We start from the raw sequence: 25,671 nt of genomic DNA, 5'->3' as shown, positions 1-25,671 counted from the left end.
ACAAAGCATCATTTTTTAATTCTTCTTGCTTTTGTGTTTCTGCAACAAGACTCTGACGTAATTCATCCCTCTTTTTTGCTCTCTTGTCACTTTCCTCAATAAACTTTCGCATAACAGGATCATTAGAAATCGTGGATTTTTTAAATCTTTTACGGGCGACATTTTCAGAAGGTTCGGTTGGTTCGCCATTTGTTGCTTCAATTCTGGGTTCATCAGATGGTGGAATATCAAACTCTTCCAACTGACTTTCTTCACAGGGTAAAGTGGCCAATTGACTTTCTTCAAGGGGTGAAGTGGGATTTCCAACAGTATTTCTGTTTTTCATAAAAGGTTGGAGAAACTCCATTTGTTTTTGGTACGTCCATAGCCTAACATGTGTTGCCTGTTGCCCACTTTTTTTTTGTTGTCTCCGAAGAGCTTCTCTATGACATTCTCTTAGCTTTCGCCATTGATCCTTAGCAACTTGCGCTGTAATTAAAAATAGTCGTATAAAATAAAATACAAATTCAATCGTCAATTATAAAAAAATAAACAAAAAAACACACATCATTGTAAAATCAATACATTTATCACTCCGTTTAGAAACTATATCATTTTTTTTCATACTTTTTTAGGTATTTGGCCACTGGTGACATGTTTAAAACTATAGCATTGAGCTATAGATTGGGGGAGAGAACAGTATCAAATATTGTAAATGAAGTATGTGCAGCTCTGTGGCATCGTTTACAACCCTTCTACATACCTGCACCAACAGTGGAAACTTGGAAAAATATTTCCTTGGATTATGAGAGAAAATGGCAGTTTTATAACTGTTTGGGTGCAGTTGATGGAAAACATATCGCCATTCGGAAACCACTTCTTAGTGGGTCTTCTTTCTACAACTATAAGCAATATTTTTCCATTGTTTTGATGGCGACTGTGGATGCAAATTATCGTTTTACAACTATAAATGTGGGTTCTATGGGTAGGTTTAGCGATGGAAACATTTTCGCCAATTCCTAGTTAGGGAAAATGCTAAACAGTGGGTCTTTACAATTGCCCGAACCAAAACCGTTACCCGGGCAAAATACAGGAACACCGTATGTCTTTGTCGGAGACGAAGCATTTCCTCTAATGCCAAATTTGATGCGTCCATATCCTAGAGCGAGAGTGACTGGCAATTATGAAAACAAGGTTTTTAATTATCGATTATCCCGAGCAAGACAAACAGTAGAAAGTAGCTTTGGAATATTAACAGCAAGATTTCGTGTGTACAAAAGACCTTTTGAATGCAAATTGGACACCATAGATAAAGTAGTGTTGGCCACAATTGTGCTTCATAATTATTTGAGAACTGATATTCTTTCAAATGCCAGTATACAGGACGAAGATGATGAAATAGCATACAGCTTTGATGAAAGTAATTTTAGTTCATTAGCACATAATCGAAGTAGAAGTTCTAATGAAGCATTTTCAATTCGACAAAATTTCACTGAATGTTTTAATTCTAACTACGGATCTGTTGACTGGCAAAGAAGAGCAGTACAAAGGGGACAGTTTTGAATAAACAATATGTAAATTAAGATGTCATTATTTAAGGATATTTAAATTAGGATGTTATTAATTAATAATATATAAATTAAGATGTTGTTAATTAAAAATGTTGTTGATACAATATAAAATGTAATTTACTACAATGTAATGCTATGGACTAGCGTCCCGCATTATATAGTTCACGGTCAACTAGGTACCAGCCGCATCAATCTAGGGAAGGGTGCGACGATCCTTGTAAATGTAGGAGAGACAGCATTTCTGGAAATCATTAAAATTAGGGACATACTAAATCATGGGAACAGACGACTATAAAAATGTCCTCAATAAGGGTGCACAAGACGTAGTTTTATGCATCATTACAAAAGTTCAAAGAACCAAATGTTTAAATGTAATATTATAATATATACTCTTAATGTTAATTATAATATCAATCGCTAAGGTCTGCAGCTGCACGGGATGCACATTTGGCTTGTATGTGGGCGAGTAACATTTCCGTCAGTCTAGATAATTATACCACATCCGTGAGAACAGCGACAAGAACGAGTAGACTATGGGGAGTAGAGGGTAGCACTATATAAGGGACCTCGAAACGGCCTGTATTCAGACGCGACTTGACCAGACTAGCCAGAGCACCTTCACGCCAGTCTGTTGTTTAATTTAATTCATTGGACTTAGAAAATTTCTTATAAACAATATTTTAAACGATGTCGCTGGAATACCCGGAGTTGGTGCTTGTATTGACTGTACCCATATAAAGACACAAAACCCGGGTGGTCCTAATGGGGAATTTTTTTGAAATAGAAAAGGATGGTTTTCATTAAATGTCCAAGTAACAACATAAAATTTTTTTCAAATTTAAAAATTATTACAAAAATTAATAAGTGTCTTCTAAAAAAATGTAGGTGGTTTGTGGTCCTCAAATGGAAATATATGATATGGTGGCCCGATGGCCAGGAAGTTATCATGATAGTTTTATCTTCAATGCAAGTCGTGCATGCACTTTCTTTTCCCGTAATAATAATAATTTACTGCTTTTAGGAGATAATGGTATATTTATTTTTATACAGTAAACAATAGACCTATAAAATACGTACTATACAGTTTTACCTTTTTAGTGTTTATACTTTATAGGTTATACTTGTAAACCATATCTTTTCACTCCACTTCTAAATCCTATTACCAATTTAGAAAAAAACTATAACAAAGCACAAATTAAAACGAGGAATATTATAGAACGAGTTTTCGGTGTGTGGAAAAGAAAATTTCCTTGGTTAAGGAGAGGTCTTGCTAACTCCACACTGACTTCGGTTTCAATTATTGTAGCTTGTGCTGTTTTATACAACATAAGTTTAAAATTAAGATTACTTAATATAGAAGACAATGATGATGAAGACGTTGATGAAGTTGATGATCCTTTTAGAGATAATAATCTCAATGGAGAAATCATCGGTGCTGCTTCTAGGAGAGGATACATTATTAGACACTTTTCTTAAATAATATTAAATAGGTATACAAATAGTTGTAAAATAGTTGATATAAGTTTTAATTACATTTTTTAAATTAAATAATTAGATTTTTTTATCCAATATGTTGACTAGAGTTTGCAAAAATCGACAAATAAAACACTCGTTGTTTTCAAATTGATACATCAATAACTCGGAAGCTATTGAAACGGATTTATCGATATCGTAATAAATAGTTCCAGGCCCTCTAGCGTACGCGTTAAAATATGGTTGTACGTTAGGTTTATTATAATATTCAACGAATTCATTAATACTCCAGTCCCGTATAATAGTGCACCAATTCCTAAGAGCTACTTTACATTTTTTGTCTTCATCTAATATAGTATTTAATCGACTATTCAAATAAAATTCTTTGATATTCGTGAAAGCGTTGGGCGGACAACAAGGATACTGGTACAGCTAATTTTTTAGCGATGTTGGGTACACGCATACTGATTTGATATTGGAACTTCCCTCATCGTATCCGAGTTTTTCATCAACGGGAGAGTGGTTCGCATTGCCGTCTTGATGTTCTGCAAATGCACTGAGTTCTCTGGGAACGTCGTTCGGCATTTCATTGACGCATATTTCCACATTTCCTTCGTGTCCCTGAGTCCTTCGAGATCCGACTTCCTAAATTTACGAAAAGTCAATATTATCCATATAATTAGGTTCGTACATGTGGTCGAATATGTGGTCGTAAGTAGCTTTGTTTAATAACGGATAGCATAATTTCACCAATTTTCTATTATGACGTGTATTTTCCCTGTAGTGTTGGTATAAACAAAATTGACATTTTTTCGGCGCAGGTATTTTTCTAGTACCTTCGTATATTTTTAATTTATCTGACATGCTATAAACAAGGTCATTGAAATGAATATAAAAAGGAGTTGCTTCAAACGGTTCGTAATAGTTTTTATTATTTTAAAAATTTGAAATTTATTTTCGTAATTTCGTACACTGGGCAAATGTCTGTTATACAAAATGTCAACTTCTGTGGTCCGAAATGTATATTCTTTTAAATGATTGGCATTAAAGCAATACGATGACCCATATTTTTTAACCATAGTCGACATGAACACTTCTTTTAGATACGAATGACGAACATATTGCAAATAACTTTTTACCACATACTTGTATAAAATTGCGTCCATCACGTAATCCTCCATAGGAACCGACGCCGTTAATTTGTTTGGGTTCCCGGCCGTCTGTAGAAAAATATCGCACGATGCTTTCCCAGTCCGACGACGTGAGGAGTATCGCCCAAACGCGTCTTCGAAGGCGTCGTCGTCCATGTTGGCGATAGAGGACGGATCGTTGCAACCATATACACCGACAAGCCGAGTTTGAGAGCCGGCGCAAATTGGACACAGCCCATGTACACGCCACGCGCAGCACACGTGTGGACTATTTTGTAGAACGTTGATTGAGACGGAGTGGCGCATATTAAACCTATCCCACGGCCAGTAAAGTTCCAGCCTGTGTTCGCATGGGTAAAGTTGTGCTTTCAACACAGTTTCGTGGATCGTGGGTTCCTATATTTGGATTATATTAATATATATTTTCCTATATTTCCTATATTTTTTAAGATGGAAAAATTAATTGAAATTGTTAGAGGCTTTCCTGTTTTGTATGATACTTCTCATGAAGATTATATGAGATCAAAACTGACAGATGATTTGTGGGATAAGATAGCTAAATAATTAAATACGCCAGAAATACCATCAGGTGAGTAATCTTGTTTGTAATATTTTGTAGAAATAATAATTAACTTATACAGTTGTACAGTAATACTATTTTAAAATTTATTTCATTTAAGAAACAATACGTAATAAAATAACTTTTGACGATTATTAAAATATTAACGAATAACGATTAACGAGTGCGGAGTGTGTGTATGTGTGTGTGAGACTGGGATTCGTGGTGTCGTTGTGCTATGATACTATGAGTCTATGAACTATAAATAGCCAAATAGATATACGATATACGGGAAATATTATTTTTAATCGTCATGTCTTTTCATCGACGATAAGCAATATTTCTTCATAATCGATAAACGAAACTAAATAGTAAATAATAATATCTTGTTTGAAAATTTTATATTTAATATTTTTAAAAACAAAATATAATAATATGTATTTAAAATACAGAAAAAGTATTTAAATATTAATATTTAAATATTTAACAAGTATGTATAAAGATAATAATTTTAAGATTTAGCGTGGCATCACAGTTTATTATTTTTATTTTTTATTTATATTATTAAACAATATTATTTTTTCGATTTTACATGTAATTTATTTTTTATATTACTGTAGTGATCACGTCGCCTACAGGTATCAGTAGTCAAGGATGATGTTTGGAAGGTGACTCTTGAGTTTATTACACAACGTAGAATTCTTCTTAATTAGATTAATTGGTTATTTATTGTGGTAAAACATATATTTATTTATAACATGAAAGCTAAATGTAAGTTAAGTATTCTGAATGAAAGAATAAATTCGGTTTGATTCGAATATTTTCTAAGTCCATAGCTTTTTGACTCGTACATAGTTGAGTAGGTACAATGAATTTACAGTACAAATTTCCAGGAGAGATGAGGTAGTTTACATGACCAATTGTACGATTTCTGTCTGACATAGCACGTGTATATCCTGGGATCGTATTTAATCCTAAAACTTCTTAAGAAAATAACCAATTTTTTTATCGTATGTATAATACGTCATATTGAAAAAAAATCAAGTTTTATCTAATTTCCAGAAATTGTATAGGCACGTTGGCAGTAAATATAAACCATTTAAAACGGCCCTTTTCAGGACCACCAAATTTTTAAGTTCATAAATATATTAATAATAAGTATATATTTTTATTTATTGTAAGTTACAATATTTTGTTGTAAGTACCTACCAATTCAATAAAATATAATTTAACATTGTCTCTTGATGATAGCTGCGATGACAAAATAATTCCAAATAATGACGGAGTGCGCGCGAACAAATCGGCAAAACGGAAATCCGACCGCGGACTATTTTTCTACTACGGTATACGAATAAAAAACCTCTCGGACGTTTTTCGATATTTTGAAATTTTTTCCCAGACCCAAAAGCCATACTCTATGGTGAAAATCGGTCGGAAAATCGAAAATAACGAAATCCGACTGCGGACTATGATTATCATTTATTAGCCCTAAGGCCAGGCACGGATCCAAGGGGGAGGCATGGGAGCGATGCCCCCCCCCCCAAGTATCACGAAACGAAAAAAAAATCATCATATTTAAAAATTATATTTTTTTATAGCGAATATGAAAATAAACTGTTTAGGCTGTTATTTCTTAGTTTTTATGTTCATCATAAATATTAAATAATAATATATTACTATATTGTTTTGCGGATCGTTGAATCGTTCTATTTATAATTCGGTAATTTCTAATCGTGCCGACTGACGACATGACGGGCACCGGTCGTCGTCTCATATCGTAATCGCCCGCATTGATATGTCTACCGTTATAACTTATAAAATATATTTTCATTCCGTATCATTCATTTTGTTCTGTGCAACTATACATGAACTACTGAGTACTGACAACGAAGACAATACATCTTTAAAAATGGTACGTATCGTAATTTGTATTAAATACATTTTAGTTTTATGAATTTATGATATTAATATACAAATATAATATAAAATTATGTAATTATAACGGAAAATGATAATCATAAACAATTTAATAGGTACCACAAAACAAAACATACGTAACGATTAACAAAATCTACAATATATCATTAAAACAAAACATAACGCCAAACTTAATTTTAGAATATCATAAAACGAAATAAATTAAATTATTATTCATGTACCTACTAAAAGTTATAATATTGATCAGTTTTGTAGAAAATTTATTTCATGCGATTTATTTTTATTAAATAATATTCCGAGTTATCCAGGCCATTTGGAATTGCCCATTCCCTGCATCAGTTGTTATTTTGAAATTGAATAGGTACAAAATAACATTTATAATCAATAGTATTTATTATTTAGTATTAATTATGGTTTATAATATAATATAATATACTAAATAGGTAAATTAAATATATTTGAATCAAATAATTGGATCAAAATAATGATAATCATTTTATTATCTATCATTATTGAATTATTCGCAGGCACAATCATCAAGTGAAAAAAGAACTATAAATTCATATTTTTTACCTGCTAAAAAACAGGTTTTAGAAAATGATACATCCTCTTCTCAATTAACACATGACATATTGACGTCCAAAACATCACAATTTCCGTCTCAAATATCATCATGCCCATCACCAACTCCATGCCCTTCTTCAACTCAGACACTACCAATGTCATCAACTCAAATACCTCAAACTTTTTACTCGACTGATATAGGTCAATACATTGGAAATACTATTGATGATTATACAAAATGTCAGCTTCTTGAAAATCCTTGGGTGCCACCAAAAGATTATGTGTTTCCTTATTCGGAACATATAAAAGGAGGAAAACCGATACGCCGGTATGTCGGTCATCAACATTTGAATTCTTTCAATTGGTTGGTATTTTCTCCATCGAAGCAAGGATTATTCTGGAAATATTGTCCAATTTTTAATAATCTACACAAAGGTGGTTTTCAAAAAAACGTAAATTTACTAAAACTTGTAACACAGCCATTAGTTAAATTTTCAAAATTGTTAGGTGAAACAGGGGATTTAAAACATCACGAAAGAACACAGTACCACAAGGAATCTATAGAATTTGGTAAAAGTTTTTTGAAAACTTATCATAATCCTAATTTAGAAGTACATAATTTATTAAATACTAAACGTTTGGCAGAAGTTAATGAGAATAGAATGCGCCTTATTCCAATTATCGAAAGTATTATATTTTTAGGCAGACAAAACATTTCACTCCGAGGCCACAGAGATGACGGTATGTTAATAACAACGACTTCAATTAATACCAATAACCAAAGTACTTATTTAAATGAAGGAAACTTTAGAGAACTATTAAAGTTTCGCGTTAAATCAGGTGACAGTGTTCTTGAAAACCATCTTCAAAACACTCCTTCAAAGGCCACATACATAAGTAAAACAACACAAAATGAAATTATTGAATGTTGTAGTAAAGTAATTTTAATATTCTATCAAGAATTAAAAATGGCAGTGGTTTTTACAGTATCATATTTGATGAAACTCTTGATGTGTCAAAACGTTCACAAATTAGTTTGGTGTTAAGATACATTTATAATGATACAATTAGAGAAGATTTCGTCATGTTTGTCGATGCTTTTGATGAAAGCATAGAAGAAAATAGAAGAAAATGAAGATAACGAGGAAAGTGAAGAAAATGGTAGAGAAAAAAAGAAATTTCAATAACTGGAGAAGTACTAGGTAAAATTATTATCAAACAAATAAATAGTATTGGTCTTGATTTGGAAAAATGTGTGGGTTTAGGGACTGATGGATGTAGCGTAATGGTATCAGAACTTCGTGGAGCTGTTAGATAAATCATTAAAGTAGCACCTAATGCTCGCAGATGGCCTTGTTATAATCACTCGCTAAATAATTCTATATCACAATCTTCACGTGTCAAAAGTATCAGAAATCTTATTGGAGTAATTAATGAAACTGTATCATTTTTTTCTGCATCAGCTAAAAGAACAGTTGTTTTAAAAAAATATGTTGGGCATCAATTGATTGGTTTATGCGAAACGAGATGGGTCGAAAGACATGAAGGAGTAATGAGTTTTATGCAAGATATGCATAACATTATTGATGCATTGTTAGAAATTACATCATGGAAAGACTTGAATACTTCTGGAAAAGCTAAATCCCTAGCAACAGTATTATGTGACAGTGAAATTATTGTTTCACTTTGTAGTCTCTCTCATATGCTTAGCTACACTCTTCAACTAAGTAAATGTTTTCAAAAAAAGTCTATTGATTTACATGAAGCAGCCAATATAATGAAAGATACACTAAATATTCTGTCAGAATGCCGAGAAAATTGTTCTACTCGGTTTAAAGAAGTTTATAAATCGTCCGAGAGTATAGCTAAAACTCAAAAAGTTGATTTGAAAATTCCAAGGAATTGTTCAAGACAAACAAATCGTGCAAATTATCAAACAAATAGTACAGAAGAATATTATAAATTAAGCATATTTATTCCATTATTAGATAATGTAATTAATGATTTAAAAGCACGTTTTTCACAAAAAACACTAGAGTGCTTCAATCTTTCATATATACTTCCTAACAAGTTTATAAATGAAAATACAACTTCATATTCATTAAATAAATCAGAAATTATCTTAAAAGCATTAGCAGACGATTTTCAAGCACTTCTTTCAAATGATAAAGACATGGTATTTACTTTATTACGTTCAGAGTTTAGATTATGGAAACAAAAATGGAACCGTGAAAAACTTGAAAACATTTTAGTAAATTCCATGTGTGTTACAGATATACTTGCAAAATGTGACGAAGAAATATTTCCGTTAATCAATCACCTTTTGATCATTTTGATAACTCTTCCTATAAGCAATGCAAGTGCTGAGAGAACTTTTCAACACTACGAAGACTCAAAACATGGCTGAGATCAACAATGTCAGAGACCAGATTAACTGGACTTGCTCTTTTAAATATCCACCGTGATATTGATGTAGACGTGAATAAAGTTATTGACATGTTTTCAAAAACCAACAGAAAATTAGATTTTGCTCTATAATTTTTATTTTTATTTCATATTTAATATTTTTTGATTGTTCTTAAATAAAGCGTTTTCTTTTCAATGTACCTACCTACGTTTTTTATATTTGTAGTTAAAAGTTTATTTCTTTACAGTGTTAAGAAATATTTATATGGCAAATATGGTACCTAATAATTATAATATAATAGAATTATTAAATTGTATGTATTATATTATGTCTAAATAAAAAATGCCCCCCCCCTCCTAATAATTGATCTGGATCCGCGCCTGCCTAAGGCCTCTAAATCCATTTGTTGCTCTAAAATAAAATAATTAATTTTAATAAAACATTTTAATATTTGGTTTAGTATTGTTACCTATACATATTTGGTACAAACAACCAAGATTCCATTCTATAAGGAGGTTTTTTAATTGATCGTTATCAACAGATTGATAACTTGTTGAATTTTCTGATGTACTGGCAAGTGGTGTGTCATCGTGCATATTTTCTTATTAGAGTTTCAGGGGTTAAAGTGGAGGGGGACGCAGGAGGACTCAGTCCCCTTACCTCTGACGGCGGTTAAAAAGCGTCCCCTTTAACAAATTAGGATTTTATACATTAGACATTATACCTAAAATTATATATGGAACGCTTAAAACTTTATGGAGACATCAGTCCCCTCTGGAATTTTTCCCCACTATAACCTCTGTGGATAACTACTAGTATCCATTATAGAACGTAACTCATTATAATTATTTAATAAATTATCTATTGATGTGTATTCAACGTTATCTGTAGTATTTTCATCTCTTTCATAAAATATATTCATTTTTTATCTCTATTAATAACCTATTTGACATTAATTTAGAACATAACTCATATATTTACAAAGCAATAATAATTAAATAAAAATAATAATTGAAGTAGAATTATATACATAAAAAAAATATACATTATATATATACATTGTACAGTGTTCATTATCTTAAAAATATTCTTTTAGTCTTAACATTAAATTACCATTAGATAATTCATTAATATTCACTGGTGGCCCACTACAGTCCTCTGGACTCAAAATAGTTTTTGTTTTATTTACTTGATATGCTTTAAGATGGGAGTTATAAAAATCAATTTCCATTTGTTGTACAATAAACTGAACTCTGAAATTTCGCTTAACAAATATAATTTCTAAAATTTCATATAAACAAATTTCATCATTAAAATTTGTTTAGAAATAACCTATTTTGTATAATGTACCTTTAAATTCTATCTGTGAGTAACATATATATTGGTCACTTGTTAAATGTAGAACTCTTAAAATAAGTTGATTGTAATTACTATCATTCACATATTTATTATTTAAATTTATTTTAACATTAAGAGGACGCTACACCCGCATGTATTGTCTCCGTCTTACAAGTGCGTAACATTGCAAAAACTGTTTCGCGCGGGAAAGAACCGAGAAGGCTACAGCTATAACTAAGAAACGAAATTTTCACCACATAATAAGGAGAACATTTACTGTGCAACGTTGTTTTCAATTTTTCGATATCACAAATAGAAAAAAAGTTCTTATTGTTTCAAAATTCATTATTTTTGCATTTTTCAAAATCGAATAACTTTTTTTTCAGTTCTAATATCAAAAAATTTAAAACAACGTTGCACAGTTGAAATTCCCTTTTAGCTGTGGTGAGAATTTCGTTTTTTAGTTATGACTGTAGCCTTCTCGGTTCTTTCCCGCGCGAAACAGTTTTTGCAATGTTACGTACTTGTAAGACGGAGACAACACATGCGGGTGTAGCGTCCTCTTAAGAGAAGAATTTAGAATATTGTATGCAAATTTGTTTTGATATTTTTTGGCTGAGGACAAACAAATAGTTTTCCTTGATGTAATTGCATGTGCATATAGTTTCATCTCTTTGTGTTTGGCCTCATATCTAAAACAACAAAAATGTTTTGGAGGACCAGAGTATTTGATAATATTTAGATAATGAACTAATAGATGGTGTTTAGGTTTTAACGTATCCTTGAACAATGTGATATATTCATAATTATGCTTTTCTATTAGTTGTTGTAGATGGAAAATTGTTGCAAAGGAAATTTGACATATGAGTAAAATTTCAATGATTTCCAAAAAATAAAAATAAAATGACCACACATTATCATCCTCTGGAACTAAATCTCCTATCATTAAAGAAAAATAATAAATAAATGTCATCATTTCTCTCGCTGACATTTTTAAGTGAAAGTTTGTTATATGAATAGGTTTTATAGGAGGTGATATATTTCCTACTTCTATAGGGCCATAGTTAAAATGCTTTTTTCTATAATTTAATGTTTCTAGAGAAAATATCTTGACCTCCTCAGTATAATAATTAATTATATTACACAAATTATAATGACAAATACCTTCGAAGATATCATCCATAATATCAATACTATAATTAGTAGTTACATGAAAAGAATTTATCTTATTTAAAACTGAATCTTTATAAATACCAGTTTGCTTGAAGTCATTAATCGCAATATCATCTACATACTTTAAAGAATTACGGAGTAATGAAGGATTTTCTTTACATAAATGTTTAGTTATTGTTTTATGAACCTTACAAAACCTACGAAAAAAATTTGCTGAAAATGATTTACTAAATTCAGTAATAGTGTTTAATCCTAAATTATCACCAAGAAATAGTCCTAAAATAAAATGTACTTCTTGTATACCATTTTGGGTAACTATATTGATTCCATTTACCTCAATATCATTTATTTGGCTTATTAATTAATTTAAACATAAATCATTTCCAAATTCCTTCATGTCTACAGCCTTTATTAGAGCAGCTAAATGTATGTTTATAAGTTTTGATTGATCAGATAAAGGGAAACTATAATAAATTGCTGAAACAGAATGTACAGATGCGTGTGAACTGATTTTTAGCTGTTCATACATTTTTAAAGTGATATAAAAATTGTTTTCATGTTCAAAAAAAGTTTTAAATTGAAAATGTAATGGTAATAATACACCTTTGGTAACACTGTCATTATATATTGTTTCACCATCATTACAAACTAAATTAATTTCATCACTTATATTAAATTGTTGGATATTATTAAATAAATTATTATTGATTAACCAACTGTTTAAAGAAAACTCTGTGCTACAAAAATCAAATGTATTTGTAATTGCTGTTTTAATTGTGTGTAAAGTTGATAATCAAATAGATTCTTTAATTAATTTTTGTGTGAAACTAGTAATTAAGTTTTCTATTGGTTCAATTAAATTTTTTTCTATTTCATGTTGGATTTCGAAAACATCTTTTCTACTAAAATTATTTTTACTAAGCAATGATAAGGTAAATTTTACTGAAGAAGTATGAAACGAGTTGATAACATTATCAATGTCAAAAATATCATCTACAGGTGCAAGTAATATGGGGTTGTCATCAGGGGTGTTATAGGTATCAATGGTGGCATAATTATGGTTCACATGTTGAGGTGAATCTATTATGTGATTCAAATTTATATTAATATAACCACATTCATTATTATTGTTTAAATTATTATATATTGTTGATCGAGTTGGTACAGTAATAGATTTCCTTGCATGATTTATTGATACGTGTCTTTTAAAATTTTTTAAATTAGGAAATGATTGAGTACATCCAAATTCTGTACACTCATATGTACTTGAAGATTTTAGTAAGTGAATTATTTTATAATGTACCATCAGTGCCGAAAAAGTTAAAATATTTTTTTTACAAATAAAACAAATCATATTAGGTATTTAATAATAGTAGCACTTAAAACAATATAATAATAAACTCTATTATATTATATAAACATATGTTATTTGATATAAGCAAATAGGTTATTTATTAACTAAACAATTGTATAATATAAGATATATCTACAAATTTATTAATTATCCTAAAAAAAACTATTATGAGCCTTCATTTATTACTATTTTCTATCTTGTTGATTAAGCATGCTTTATTTTATTGTACTTCTATTTTAGACTTAGAAAATCTAAACTAGAAAACACAATTTTTATGAAAATGTGAATGACAGTTGATGTATAAATTTGTAGTGTTGTACCATATTAGTTAATGAATTATCATAATTTACATCATAAAGTTAAAATGTGCACAGTGGTTACTGTATATATATAAAAAAAATTACTGGTAATAAAACTAGTGACAACTAAGTCCAACTTTCAATATTTATACATCAAACATACATTTAGAATATTATAAATTTAAAATATAGGTATATATTGGTACAAAAATGTAAAAACTAATAATCATCAATTTAAAAAGTAATAATTTTTTTTTTAAAGACATAGATCTATAATAGGTGTATTATTTTTAATCTTTGCACTACAAATTACATTGAAATAAAACTTTGAAAAATACGAAAATTTCAAAATGATTGATGACTAAATTAAAATGAATTTCAGTAAATGATCAGCGACTACATAAAAAAAAAAAACTATTCTGTATAAAAACTATATTGCATATTTAAAACTATAATATCTATATGTACATTGTACTTACACAGATTTTAATTCAGAATTGAATGTCAGAATACGACAGGCGATAGCTATAGGCAGCAGAGAGCAAAGACACTAGACAAACGTTCTGTTCGATGTCAAACTCTGGAGTAATGACTAGCTGGTCTATAATTTTGAATGTATGAGTGGAAAATGGTTGAAATCTTATTTTGCGATCTCATTAGACTTTTCTCGTAACATGACATTATTGATAACTAAAATAAGTAAACCATAGTTTGCGCAGTAAAACTTTCATAATATACTCAATATAACTTGTGTAGTTGTGTACCTACTATCTGTAGTAAGACGATTAGCTAATTCAGATTTCCAGAGAATACGTACAATCTCACATACTTAATTATTAGAAAAATTGTGTAGGTATCTGGATAAGGTTTAAAATAAAATACCGGTACCACTAGCATTAAAGCTTAATAGTTACTACTAACTAGTATAGTATAAGATATAAGTAATAACTAGGGCCCGGAAGTTCATGCACAAAAAACTATCAAAATATGCATGCAAATATGCGCTCAAGATCAATAAAATATGCGCTAAATATGCATTTAAAAAAAAAAAAAACATCAAGTTATTTTCGTTTTTGGTAAAAAAAAAAATAATTAAAATATGGGAAAAAACAAGCACAATTTATTTATTAATTAATATGGTATATATTATGTTATATTTACTTTAGGAATTACAATTTACAACCAGTGACTTTGACAGGTTTTCAAATACAAATGAACGGCGATTATCAGCCAACATATTTTTGTAAAGAGAAAAGCTCCGTTCTACATCAACAGAAGAAATTGGAGCATACTTGAAATGTATGAAATCTGAAATTTGAAGATCCTCTGGAAGGCCATCTGTTGTTGTTTCTTCTCCTGACATGACTTTTGAAATTGTTGACAGTATCTTAAACCCCTCGTTTTTCTCAATAACTTGTTCCAATTTATTGTAAATTATAACGCCTTTTGGAACTTTAATTTCTTTTAATTTTTTTATGACATTATTTACAATTTGAATTTCTTCAACTAAGGGTGTTCCTCGAGTTTCTAAACTGTTAATGGCTGATATTAAGAAACCATAATTTGTGTGAATAAAAATTAAATTTGATTGAACATTTTTATCACATATTATTTGTTTTACTTTTTCAATTGCCACGGCATCATCAGCATCAAGCATATTAACAACTTTTTTTATAGTTTTAAAATGCTCACAATAATACATAGCCGCTTTCAACCAGGTACCCCAGCGCGTTATAATTGGTGAAGGTGGCAATGGCGTATCAGCGGCTTCTCGTCGAAATAATTCGATGCGAGCTGGTGCTTTCAAAAATACTTTTTTCATGTTGGATATAAGTTCATCGACTTTAGGGAATTCTGCTCGAATTTTCTCACATACTCGGTGAAGACCGTGGGCCAGACAGGTTACATGTATCATTTTGGAGTAAAAGGCCTGTATGGATTTTGCAGCTTTCACCATATACGGTGCTGCATCGCTAACAAACAAAATAACGTCGTCATGTTGTATTCCTTTCGGCCATAATGAAAAAAGTGCTTTGTCAAAAAGCTTACTAATTGTTGTATGGTTTGCTTTTTCCAGAACTTCAGAGGCAAGTAAAAAATGTTTACCAGGTTCATCTACTGGTAACGTGCCAATTATAACATTCGCAACATATCGCCCTTCTGAATCTGTCGTCTCATCAATCGACACCCAAATCTTTTTATTTTTCACCTCATTTCTTATCTCGTCCATCGTTTCTTGGTAGCAATCTTCGACGTAGGTTTTTCTTAGCGTAGATACGGAAGGAATGTCCTTATCCACATATTTTTCTAGAAATGATCGAAAATGTGTGTTGCTTAGTTTTTCCAACGGAATATTTGATTTTAACAATGCTTTGCATAAATCTTTGTTAAAATCAGATTTTCGTGATGATGGTGTCGTAATAAGCGGTTGCGTTGAACTATTTTTTTTAGCTTTGCGATTAACAGCTCGAGCATGTTTCTCAGTTTTTATATGCTGAGTTACGCAAAAACGTTTGTCACTGTTCACCTTTATTTCGCACATTTTACAAAATAAAACACCTCCATCGGATGCAAATATATTTTCACCAAACTCGGCCACATAACTACAAATTCGATTCGTTCCGACTTTTGGCATTTTAAAATTAATGGAAACTGATGTAAAACAAAAACAACACTATAGGACGATCGCACACGACTAACGGACTAAACCTTGTGCTCGGACTCTCACTATAATACGTTCTTGTATCGTGCTATCATGATAATCGCGACAGTCATTAAACCATTTTATTAATACTTGATATTTGAGAATATAACAATTGTCGATTATCGTTTCAATTCAATTTAGCTAGAAGTATAGGCTAAGTACTGGCTTATCGTTATCGCCTATCATGAATTATCGCATGAACTTCCGGGCCCTAGTAATTACATAATATTAAATTAAAGTACGACCTGTATAATTTTAAATAGGTTTTTATACTCAAAGTCCGAAATTTCTATAAAATATTAATGAAAAAAAAAATATCAAAGGTAAAATGCAATAAAATGCAATTTTTTTTTAAAATATGCATATTATGTAAAAAACCTCAAAATATGCGAAAATATGCAAACTAAAATTTCATTTTTGAACTCATCAGGTTGTGATTCAAATTTGTAGCTCATCCAGCAACTTTTTGATGCACTCATTAAAAACATGCAAATGCATGAACTTCCGGGCCCTAGTAATAACAATACCATACTTACCTTCAAATTAAGCGACCCCTCGTAATCCTTAGTTTCATTTTTTTCATATAGGTAGGTACAGCTACTTCAGAATATACAATTTAAAAAGATAATTATCTATAATACTGAATTCATAATTTACCGCGAACATCATAACATATATAAAGTAAGGTACAAAAAATAGTTATTGAAATTTGAAAAAACTTTTTTAAAAACGGATTTTAAATAACAATAATTTTTTTGTTTCAATGATAACAATTGGAAAAATGGTACGACGGAAATTATTGTCTTCTTTAGTATTGAGTAGGAATAAATTTCTTTTTCTCGCAAAACAATTGTTTACAAGCATGATGTTTACAGGCATGTGTCGGTTTCTTAAGAGGACTACTCCACACTTCCGCTTTTTAAGGGGTTATATACGTAATACTTTTTAATAATTTATGCCTAATCTCGATGTTTGAAGATTGAAGACATAAGTTAATAATGTTCTTTATGAAAATATATAGAAGTATTGAGCCAAATTGTTATTTTAAACATAATATTTATACATTTAATACTATACATTTTTAAATTAATAAAATCTGTATTAATTGTTCAACTATATTTTGTTAAATGATAACTTTTATATTTTGTAAGATCTAAAAACCAAATTGTTATTTTGAACATAATGTTTATTAATTTAATAATTTATTTGATCAAAATAATAAAAAAAAGTTCCATTTTAAAAATTTAATTTATTAATTTATTACCTAAATATTTTCTAAATTCTACAAACCCAATTTATTATCATAAACACATTATTTATTAATTTTATAATATTTTTGTATAACTAATAAAATTATTATTATTTCAATAAATGCATATTTATTAAAAATTGATAATTGCATATTATTATTTATACCAGTGATATTTGGTTCAGTGTATAAATTATTATTTAGGTAGGAAATACTATTTACTTTAAGGCACAAATATGGGCAATAATAGTTATATTTAGGGCCTAGTTGGTCTCTATTGTTTAGATTTGAGTGTCCTGTATTATCATTTACAGTATTTGCTGTTTGTATTCAAGCGGCTATAACGCGGCATCGCGTCAGTTGGTAATCACATAAAAACAGCTAGAATCCTTTTATTCTTTATTTTTTTTATAGAATGAACAATAAATATGCCAAGTAACCTAACTTGCATTGGATCTACATCAATATGTGTTACAGAAAATAATAGGATCTAGGTACAATACTACAACCAATAATAATAACATTTGCAATTGATTAATATAACGTGTATTTTGGTACACGAGTAATAGTTTATAAGTAAACACTCAATGTATAAAAATCTACTAATTTATAAATACAATTGATCACAGGCCCTTTTATACCCAAGATAGGTACACAACAATATACAACTAAATATTACAATATAAAAATTCAACACTCTGTGAAAAAAATTGCTCTTATAATAATAATGTACAATATGAGGTGTGCAACTACAAATGTTGACGATATACATTATACATTCTATAACCTATATAGATTATAGTTAATATTATTATTTGTAATTAATAGTTTATGATATACGTATGTAAACATGGCAATAATATTAGGTAAAATGTTCATACTCTCATATATTCACTATACCTAGGTTATAATACATGTTTTCTATTTAGTTTTGATTATCATTTAAAAACATAATAATAGTATAACATATTTAATATCTATAAATAATAATTATTTACAACAAAAAAATCCCCGTTTACACTTAGATATACATGCAATTTAAACATAAACTATATTCAGGTCTACCGTATTTTTTTTTAATGTATATAATATTATACTCGTGCACTATTTATATAATAGATACACACAGAGCGAAGACAATCGTTCATAAATATCGCCAATCTTTTAAATTACCGAAAATTGTGTAAAAGAGTAAAATCTTAAATTCGTTAAAAAATATATATTTTATAATAAAAAAAAGGCAATATATTGTATTTTCAGGCGCATGTAAAGGAAACGATTTAATAGACTCAATATTACGTTGTCATAAAAGTATTTTATCTTTATAAAAAATCATGAAAGCCCATCGCCCATGTATATAATATCCATTTAGAATCTTTTTTTTTTTGAAAATATTCCGACGCCTTCATTGTATGCGCGCCTGTATATTATAAAAATGGAAGGTAATATGAAATTTTGAAGTCGACGATACTCGACCATCATGCAAGACGTAAGTTATATCTTACAAATACTCATGAAATGTAACCAAAAATAAGTATTATAAATTATAAGATTTCAACAGTTTTTAATAATGAGAGGAATCGATCGTTGAGCTGACATCCACCTTGTATAATATTCATACATCGTAATATTTACACATCGTTCGATAGGTAGACGTACGATATCACAATAGTATTATTATTCGGTAACAAAAACTTTATTGCTATGCTAATGGAATGACAGCTAATATACAACGACTGTTATGAACCGTCACTACGGCAGTATCACTTGTTGCTTCCACCACCTGTATTAGTGGCATCTGCACCCAAATCAGTCGCATTGAGTTTCTTGGATGACGCAGACGGCGCGGACGCTGCCTCATCAAGTGGGTCCAAGTCCAATCCGTCGTTGCTATGCAGATCAGTCGCTGCGTCTCGAGATCCTCTGTTTGCCGTTAACGTGCCTGATGAGCCTCCGTTGCCACCAAAACTACCACTCGAATTACTGATAGACGAGAGGCTGGCCGCTTTGCGCCAAATGGCCGCCTTGATAGCGTCCACGAGCCGAGCCAATCTGCCAGCTGCGTTCTGGATGACAACAATGGAAATGACAATGATAATAAAATAATATATAATATATATTTTATATAAAACTAAAAATCATTTTTCATGAATACGGCGAGGACTAAATATAATTAAGAATACATCTAACGTCCTACATGACATGTGTTGTCACTTGCCTGTGTCTTATAAACATACAACAGAAATTTTTCGTTCAGCAGAACCTATATTGTGTGGTTATCTTTAATAATAGAATAAATATTCTACTAAAATTAATTTGCTATGTTTATTAGACGGAGATAACATATCAGGTATGGCAAAAGTGACGTGAGACAAATTTATAATTTTTAATGAACTATGTAAGTATAGGAAATTCTTTCATTCGATTAAAACTTAGTTTATTATAATTAAGCATATACCTAGTAGATAATTATTAATCATTAATATGTACTATGTAGACAATGTTTTCTTCCACAAAACTGGCAACCGACAAGACTAGATACATCCATAAACACGTTTACCACGAAAATTATACATAAGTTAAGATATTTTTTAATTTAAGCTACCTACCTAGCTTTTTTGATAAGTAATAAATGTTTAAAATTATATAAATCAATATTTAATAATTAAAAGATTGAATCTTAAAAATAAAAATGAGCTTTGGCTAAATAAACTTGTTGTAAATTCAAGCATCTTTACTTTTAGATTCTTAGCGGAGTGATATTAATTTAATTTTACAATAATATGTGTTTTTTTTTTATTTTTTTTTTTTTTTTTTTGTGTTTTTCACATGATAGTTTGTCGAAATAATGCCCAGATTTTCCACTTCAGTAGCTTTTCCGATGGGAAGTTGAATCTAATTATTGTATTGAGAGGGTCAAAATTTTAAATTCTTAGTATTTTTCAAAAGCGCTAGGAAAAAAATTTTGAAAAAACGGGGATTTTTATGCTAAACCGGTTTTTGAGAAAATCAATTTTGGATATTGGTGTAACTCTAAAACGAATTAGCGTAGGTACATGAAATTTTAACTGAATATTTTATTCTGGCATTTTTAATACTTGATAACATTCATAAAATATTTTAATTCTTGAAAACATTTTTATGAAGTTTACAGCATTTGTCACTATTTATCTTATTGGGTTACGGCGTTAGGATAAATTATTAAGATAAATATTAAAATTATAGTAGTTAAATGGTGGGTTACAATTGGTTAAACACAAGAAAATGTAATATTTTGTTATTTATAAGTGAGGGTTATATTATACAGTGTTGTAAAAAATACTTTTTAAAAGTATTTGACATAATTTTCAAATACAAAACAAAAAAATCAATTTAATTCTGAATCATTCATAATATATTAATATATAATATTAATCGAACATTTGTGTGTTGCATTTTAAGAACATAATTTGTTCGAAATGTTTATCAGTCATTTTAGTTCTTTTTTTGGTGATTGTTGCACCACCAACATTAAACACTCTCTCTACTGACGCACTGCTAGGTAGTAGGTACCGATAACGTACCGTTGCGAATTATTGCGATCGTCGTCGACGGTAAACAGACGGTTTCTCGAAGTAAAACATATTTAGTTAGGCTATTAATAGACGAAAACTAAAACCGATATCAAATTGTTCATAAATGATAAAATAATATTATATTTATAATATTATTATGACATTATTATTATTTGACAATGAATAAAGAATTAAAGGAATAAAAAAAGTATTCAATAAAATAGTATTCAATACTAAAAAAATTTATTTAAAATATCGTTTAAACACTTCAAAAATAAAAGTATTTTAAAAAGTATTCAATACGTAAAAAAGTATTTGAATACTTTTATTCAAATACTTTCCAACACTGATATTATACATGGCATTTTGACCATCGAAAACTTTGTAGAAAAACTTTTTACCAGTGAATTAATTTATAATTTATTCTTGGTTCAATTTTTTAATTTTAAATGTATTATTCTTAAACTACAACGTTGAATTTAAAGAATAGACGATCCTGAATAGAGGATGTGATATTATCAAAATCAGTTTAATAGTATAATACTTTTTTGTAAGTGTTGATACTCCACAAACATTTGTGGTTTCCGTTTCACAAGTAGGCATATAACATAGTAAATTGTGCGTTCAGTAGATTATGCTTTGCTAACTTAAAAATTTGAGTTGATTAACCTCTTATAAAATTTAAAGCTGATATTTTTATTAGGATATCTTATAGTATTTTTGTTAAATTTTAATTTTAAATCGAATTATGAGCATTTTAAAAATGTAAATAATTTGCCCTAAATAATAATCTTAGCTTTACATTTTATAAGAAGTCAATTCACTCCAATTTTTAAACTAACGGAGATTACGTTTAGCTTCGTTTGAGTTTGAAAATCAGAGTGAATTGATCTATTATGAAACTTGAAAGTAAGAATATTATTTGTGTTTATGAGTGTTTTACTTTAATTCAGTTTTTAAATTAGTTATAAGTTTTTTGATTTACGTAATTATATAAAATACACATTACTTAATAAAAAAATTGAAGTATCATAAAGTAACCCACAAACAAACACAAATAATGTTCTTACCATCAAATTAGTGTATTGTATACCTGTATAACGTTGCCGATGGCTTGTGATATGCCGTTGACAGCCGTGAAACTGGGACCAAATAGCCTGTCCGGAACCTGTAGAGTAACTTTGTTGGCATCGAATGTCACTTCGCTGTCGTCTTCCAGCGGCGCCACTGCCGGTGCTGTGGCTGAAGATTTCGTCTGTTCTTGGGCCAAAACTTGTTGGTCGCTAGTGCCTGGTACCGATGCCAGAAAGTCGTCGTCTTCCTGCAATGCAATGTCCAAACCGTGTTACAAAAAATATAAATAATTAAATTTTAATATATACATTTTTTTTTTTTTTTATTGTATTTTGATGTATATATAATTTAGGTGTATATTGTATTATTATTAATAAATTGTAGCAATAATAATTGAATAATTTTAAAAAAAATCATAAAAAAGCGTTTTTTGATAGCAATATAAAAATTATCAACAAGATATGGACAATTGAAGATCTGTGACATAAATAACAACGGGTCTGTAAACCAATATAATTTTACATATTTTATATTAAAATAATTTTTTTAATTCAAAAAATGATTTAATTTTTTTATGATTATAACATGTACTATATAATTTATTGTAAACTCTTTTTATTATTAATATTAATTGTTTTGATACCTTATACCATATTACATTTACTCATTGTGCCTAAGGTATAGATTGTAAATTTCTTTAAAAAAAAAAAAAATGATGTGTCCCAAACACTTCAAACTAAATTTTAATGTAGATATTTGATTTTTTTTAAGACTTGAAATATATATGTTGATAACATGTTCATCGACGCTATGTTAGAGACTAATGTTGGGTTACATTAACAATTATTCGATAGTAAGCTAAATGCCAATGGTATTTTACACATGATTTAGTAGCCCATGGTTGACCCATTAAATTTTATTGAAGCATTCAACAATACATTTTTCATGCAACCCGAAGTCCCGGCGTTAGTATGTTTAAGGGCGAGGTAACACGGACGTTGTTTTAACGTCCGTTTTTGTAAATTTTTCAGTATTTTAGTACATGTTTTTCACTTGTAGAAGCCAAAATATATTATTAATTTTATACAACTAATATTTTGAGTTAAATTATTTAAATTCTTTGAAGTTCAATTAAAATTGTTCAGTATGGAAACTGAAAAAAATGAAGCTTGATTGACCGTTACGTCTGCTTTTTATGACAATTTTAATAACACCGAAATTGAAAAAAAAAATAATCGGTAAATATTAAGTAGATACTAGTTACCGTTATTGTGGGTGAATAGAAACAATGTTTAGCAATAAGTTTCAATGACCAATAACTACAATTTAGGTGTAATTAAATTTATAAGTTGTAAATCTAAATTGATTATGCTGTGAAGAACCGAATTCATTTATTTTAGATCCAGAGATATAACAGCTGAAATATGCAATTTGTTTATTGTTTATTATTATATAATTATTTATTGAAAATATCAAATCAAGACACGATATAGGTAATTGAAAAATATAAAATACAGAGGTGTAAATGATACATAATATTATTATTATATATAATGAATATAAAAATTTAATTTAATTTTGCCTAGGTAATTCCATGTAAGGTAAACTCCATATTCAGAAACAAGATAGTTAGCTAGAGCATCCCGATATCTATACTATTCTATTTATATATAAACGTCACAGGTGTATACATTATTATAATTTTCGAGATCCTCCATTCCTGTAATTGTTAAAGGTATCTTCGAATTTAAAACCGTCACGGTCACTTACAAAATGATGTAACACGTGACAACATTTAACAATATCAATACCAAATTCCCCACTATCATCAATTGGTCACTGGAATGTTCTCCACTTATTTGATAATTCCGAACGAACATTTTACGTAACGCCTTGCCCGAGACAATCTATGTAGTATGTATCAGTATGTTACAGTAGATCAACCAACTATATACACGTAGGTACATGAAGGTTATTTGAACTTCCCAAGTATCTAAAAATATAAAAATTTAATATTTTTCCTACTTATAAATTCTAAAAAATAAATCAATGTAAAATTAATACATACTTCATTCCACTTAATACTTAGAATCTAAGATTAAATAAATTTGCGTTTTATAATACAAGAAGTTATTTAAAAATGGAGAAGTGTTCGTGACAGTCTTCAATCCCTCATACTTTTACTGTTGCACCTAATCCTCATCACAATATGTTATACATGTAACAACCAATATTTGCAACCAAATGCATTGCATTCAAACTCAGCATCTTCTTCTAATTCTATACAGACATATTAAACACAGTTTTCTCCAGAAGATCAAAATCCACCATCAAACCAATCAACAAATGACGAATTTTTATGATTTGTAGTAACAATATTTTTATTTTTTTTATTTAAAAATTGTCAAAAGTACAAAACTTGTATAATTTTAAAATGTTTCAAGTTAATCAATTATTTTCTTCTTACATGTAAGATTATGTGCACATAATTATTTTCAATACTTATTATAATATGCAAGATTGTATATTTATTTTTAATAATTACTTGTAAATTAATGCTAATATTATAATATGAATCTAAAACTATCAATAATAATGATAATTTATTTTATTTTTACTTACCTTAGAGTAACAGCAACCATTTCTTTGGGTGGTATCGCTGATCTCATATTCGTATCTTGAGTTCAATATTGTGTTAAATTTTAATAAAAATGTCATCAAATGACGTAACAGACACGAAAGCAATTAAAAAAACTTACATTATCAGCTCGCAATTCAATCTAAAGGGTGTGAAAATCACCATGCAATAATCTTTCACCATTAATTGGGTGCACCCACCATTTTCTTTGCATTCTTTTTTTTTTTGCGAATAATTTTCAAAGCAGTTTATACAGAAATCGCAACTTCCTGGTCATCCATATTGATGAAAACTGACGTTGTTCTTATAGCTTGTGTAATTTATTGGAAAAGTAACGTCCGTTGATTGAACGCTCGTGTGACATAACTCTAAAATTCTTAAACAGTTATCTGCCTAATTTGATGATGCTACGTCTCTTTATTTTTATAATCTTTATCTCATTGAATATTTGTTCACAAACCAATGGCACCTAACAATCTGCTTAGAATTTGTCATCAGATTTGAAACTCGTCAATTTAGAATTTTAAATGTTGCGGATCAATACAAGCAATCTATAATCTTTATTATGATCCGAGCAAAATGTTATTATCATATTATAGGATAACTGTTACGCAATACGTATATTCTGCTGAAATATTCTAATCTT

General features: G+C 29.3%; 3 protein-coding genes and 1 pseudogene across 4 annotated transcripts in view; 1 reads left to right on the top strand and 3 right to left on the bottom strand.

Annotated features, from left to right (window-relative positions):
* Positions 1–25,671, bottom strand: part of LOC149062276 (zinc finger MYM-type protein 1-like) — a 299,795-nt pseudogene that overhangs the window by 89,929 nt on the left and 184,195 nt on the right.
* Positions 6,529–8,281, top strand: LOC149062286 (uncharacterized). Its single transcript, XM_089221726.1, has 2 exons — positions 6,529–6,645; positions 7,199–8,281. The coding sequence occupies exons 1-2, from the start codon at positions 6,529–6,531 to the stop codon at positions 8,279–8,281; spliced, it is 1,200 nt and encodes a 399-aa protein (XP_089077852.1).
* Positions 14,905–16,780, bottom strand: LOC149062285 (uncharacterized). Its single transcript, XM_089215466.1, has one exon. The coding sequence runs from the start codon at positions 16,439–16,441 to the stop codon at positions 14,969–14,971; it is 1,473 nt and encodes a 490-aa protein (XP_089071592.1). The 5' UTR covers positions 16,442–16,780; the 3' UTR covers positions 14,905–14,968.
* The window catches only part of LOC107164689 (uncharacterized), a 28,254-nt gene continuing 20,872 nt past the window's right edge, over positions 18,290–25,671 (bottom strand). For both annotated transcript variants that reach the window (XM_015512598.2, XM_015512597.2), the window contains exons 5-6: positions 22,407–22,634; positions 18,290–19,825 (exon numbers count right to left, since the gene is read on the bottom strand). In XM_015512598.2, the coding sequence (XP_015368084.2) occupies positions 19,523–19,825; positions 22,407–22,634 (531 nt within the window). In that variant the 3' untranslated portion in view covers positions 18,290–19,522. The remainder of the gene's footprint in view (positions 19,826–22,406; positions 22,635–25,671) is intronic.

This window comes from Diuraphis noxia, unplaced genomic scaffold (assembly GCF_037042655.1).
Source record: "Diuraphis noxia isolate RWA-SAM2 unplaced genomic scaffold, SU_Dnox_SAM2 contig0001, whole genome shotgun sequence".
Lineage (NCBI taxonomy): Eukaryota > Metazoa > Arthropoda > Insecta > Hemiptera > Aphididae > Diuraphis > Diuraphis noxia.
Note: the sequence above shows the minus strand (reverse complement) of the source record. Positions and strands in the feature narration are given on the sequence as shown.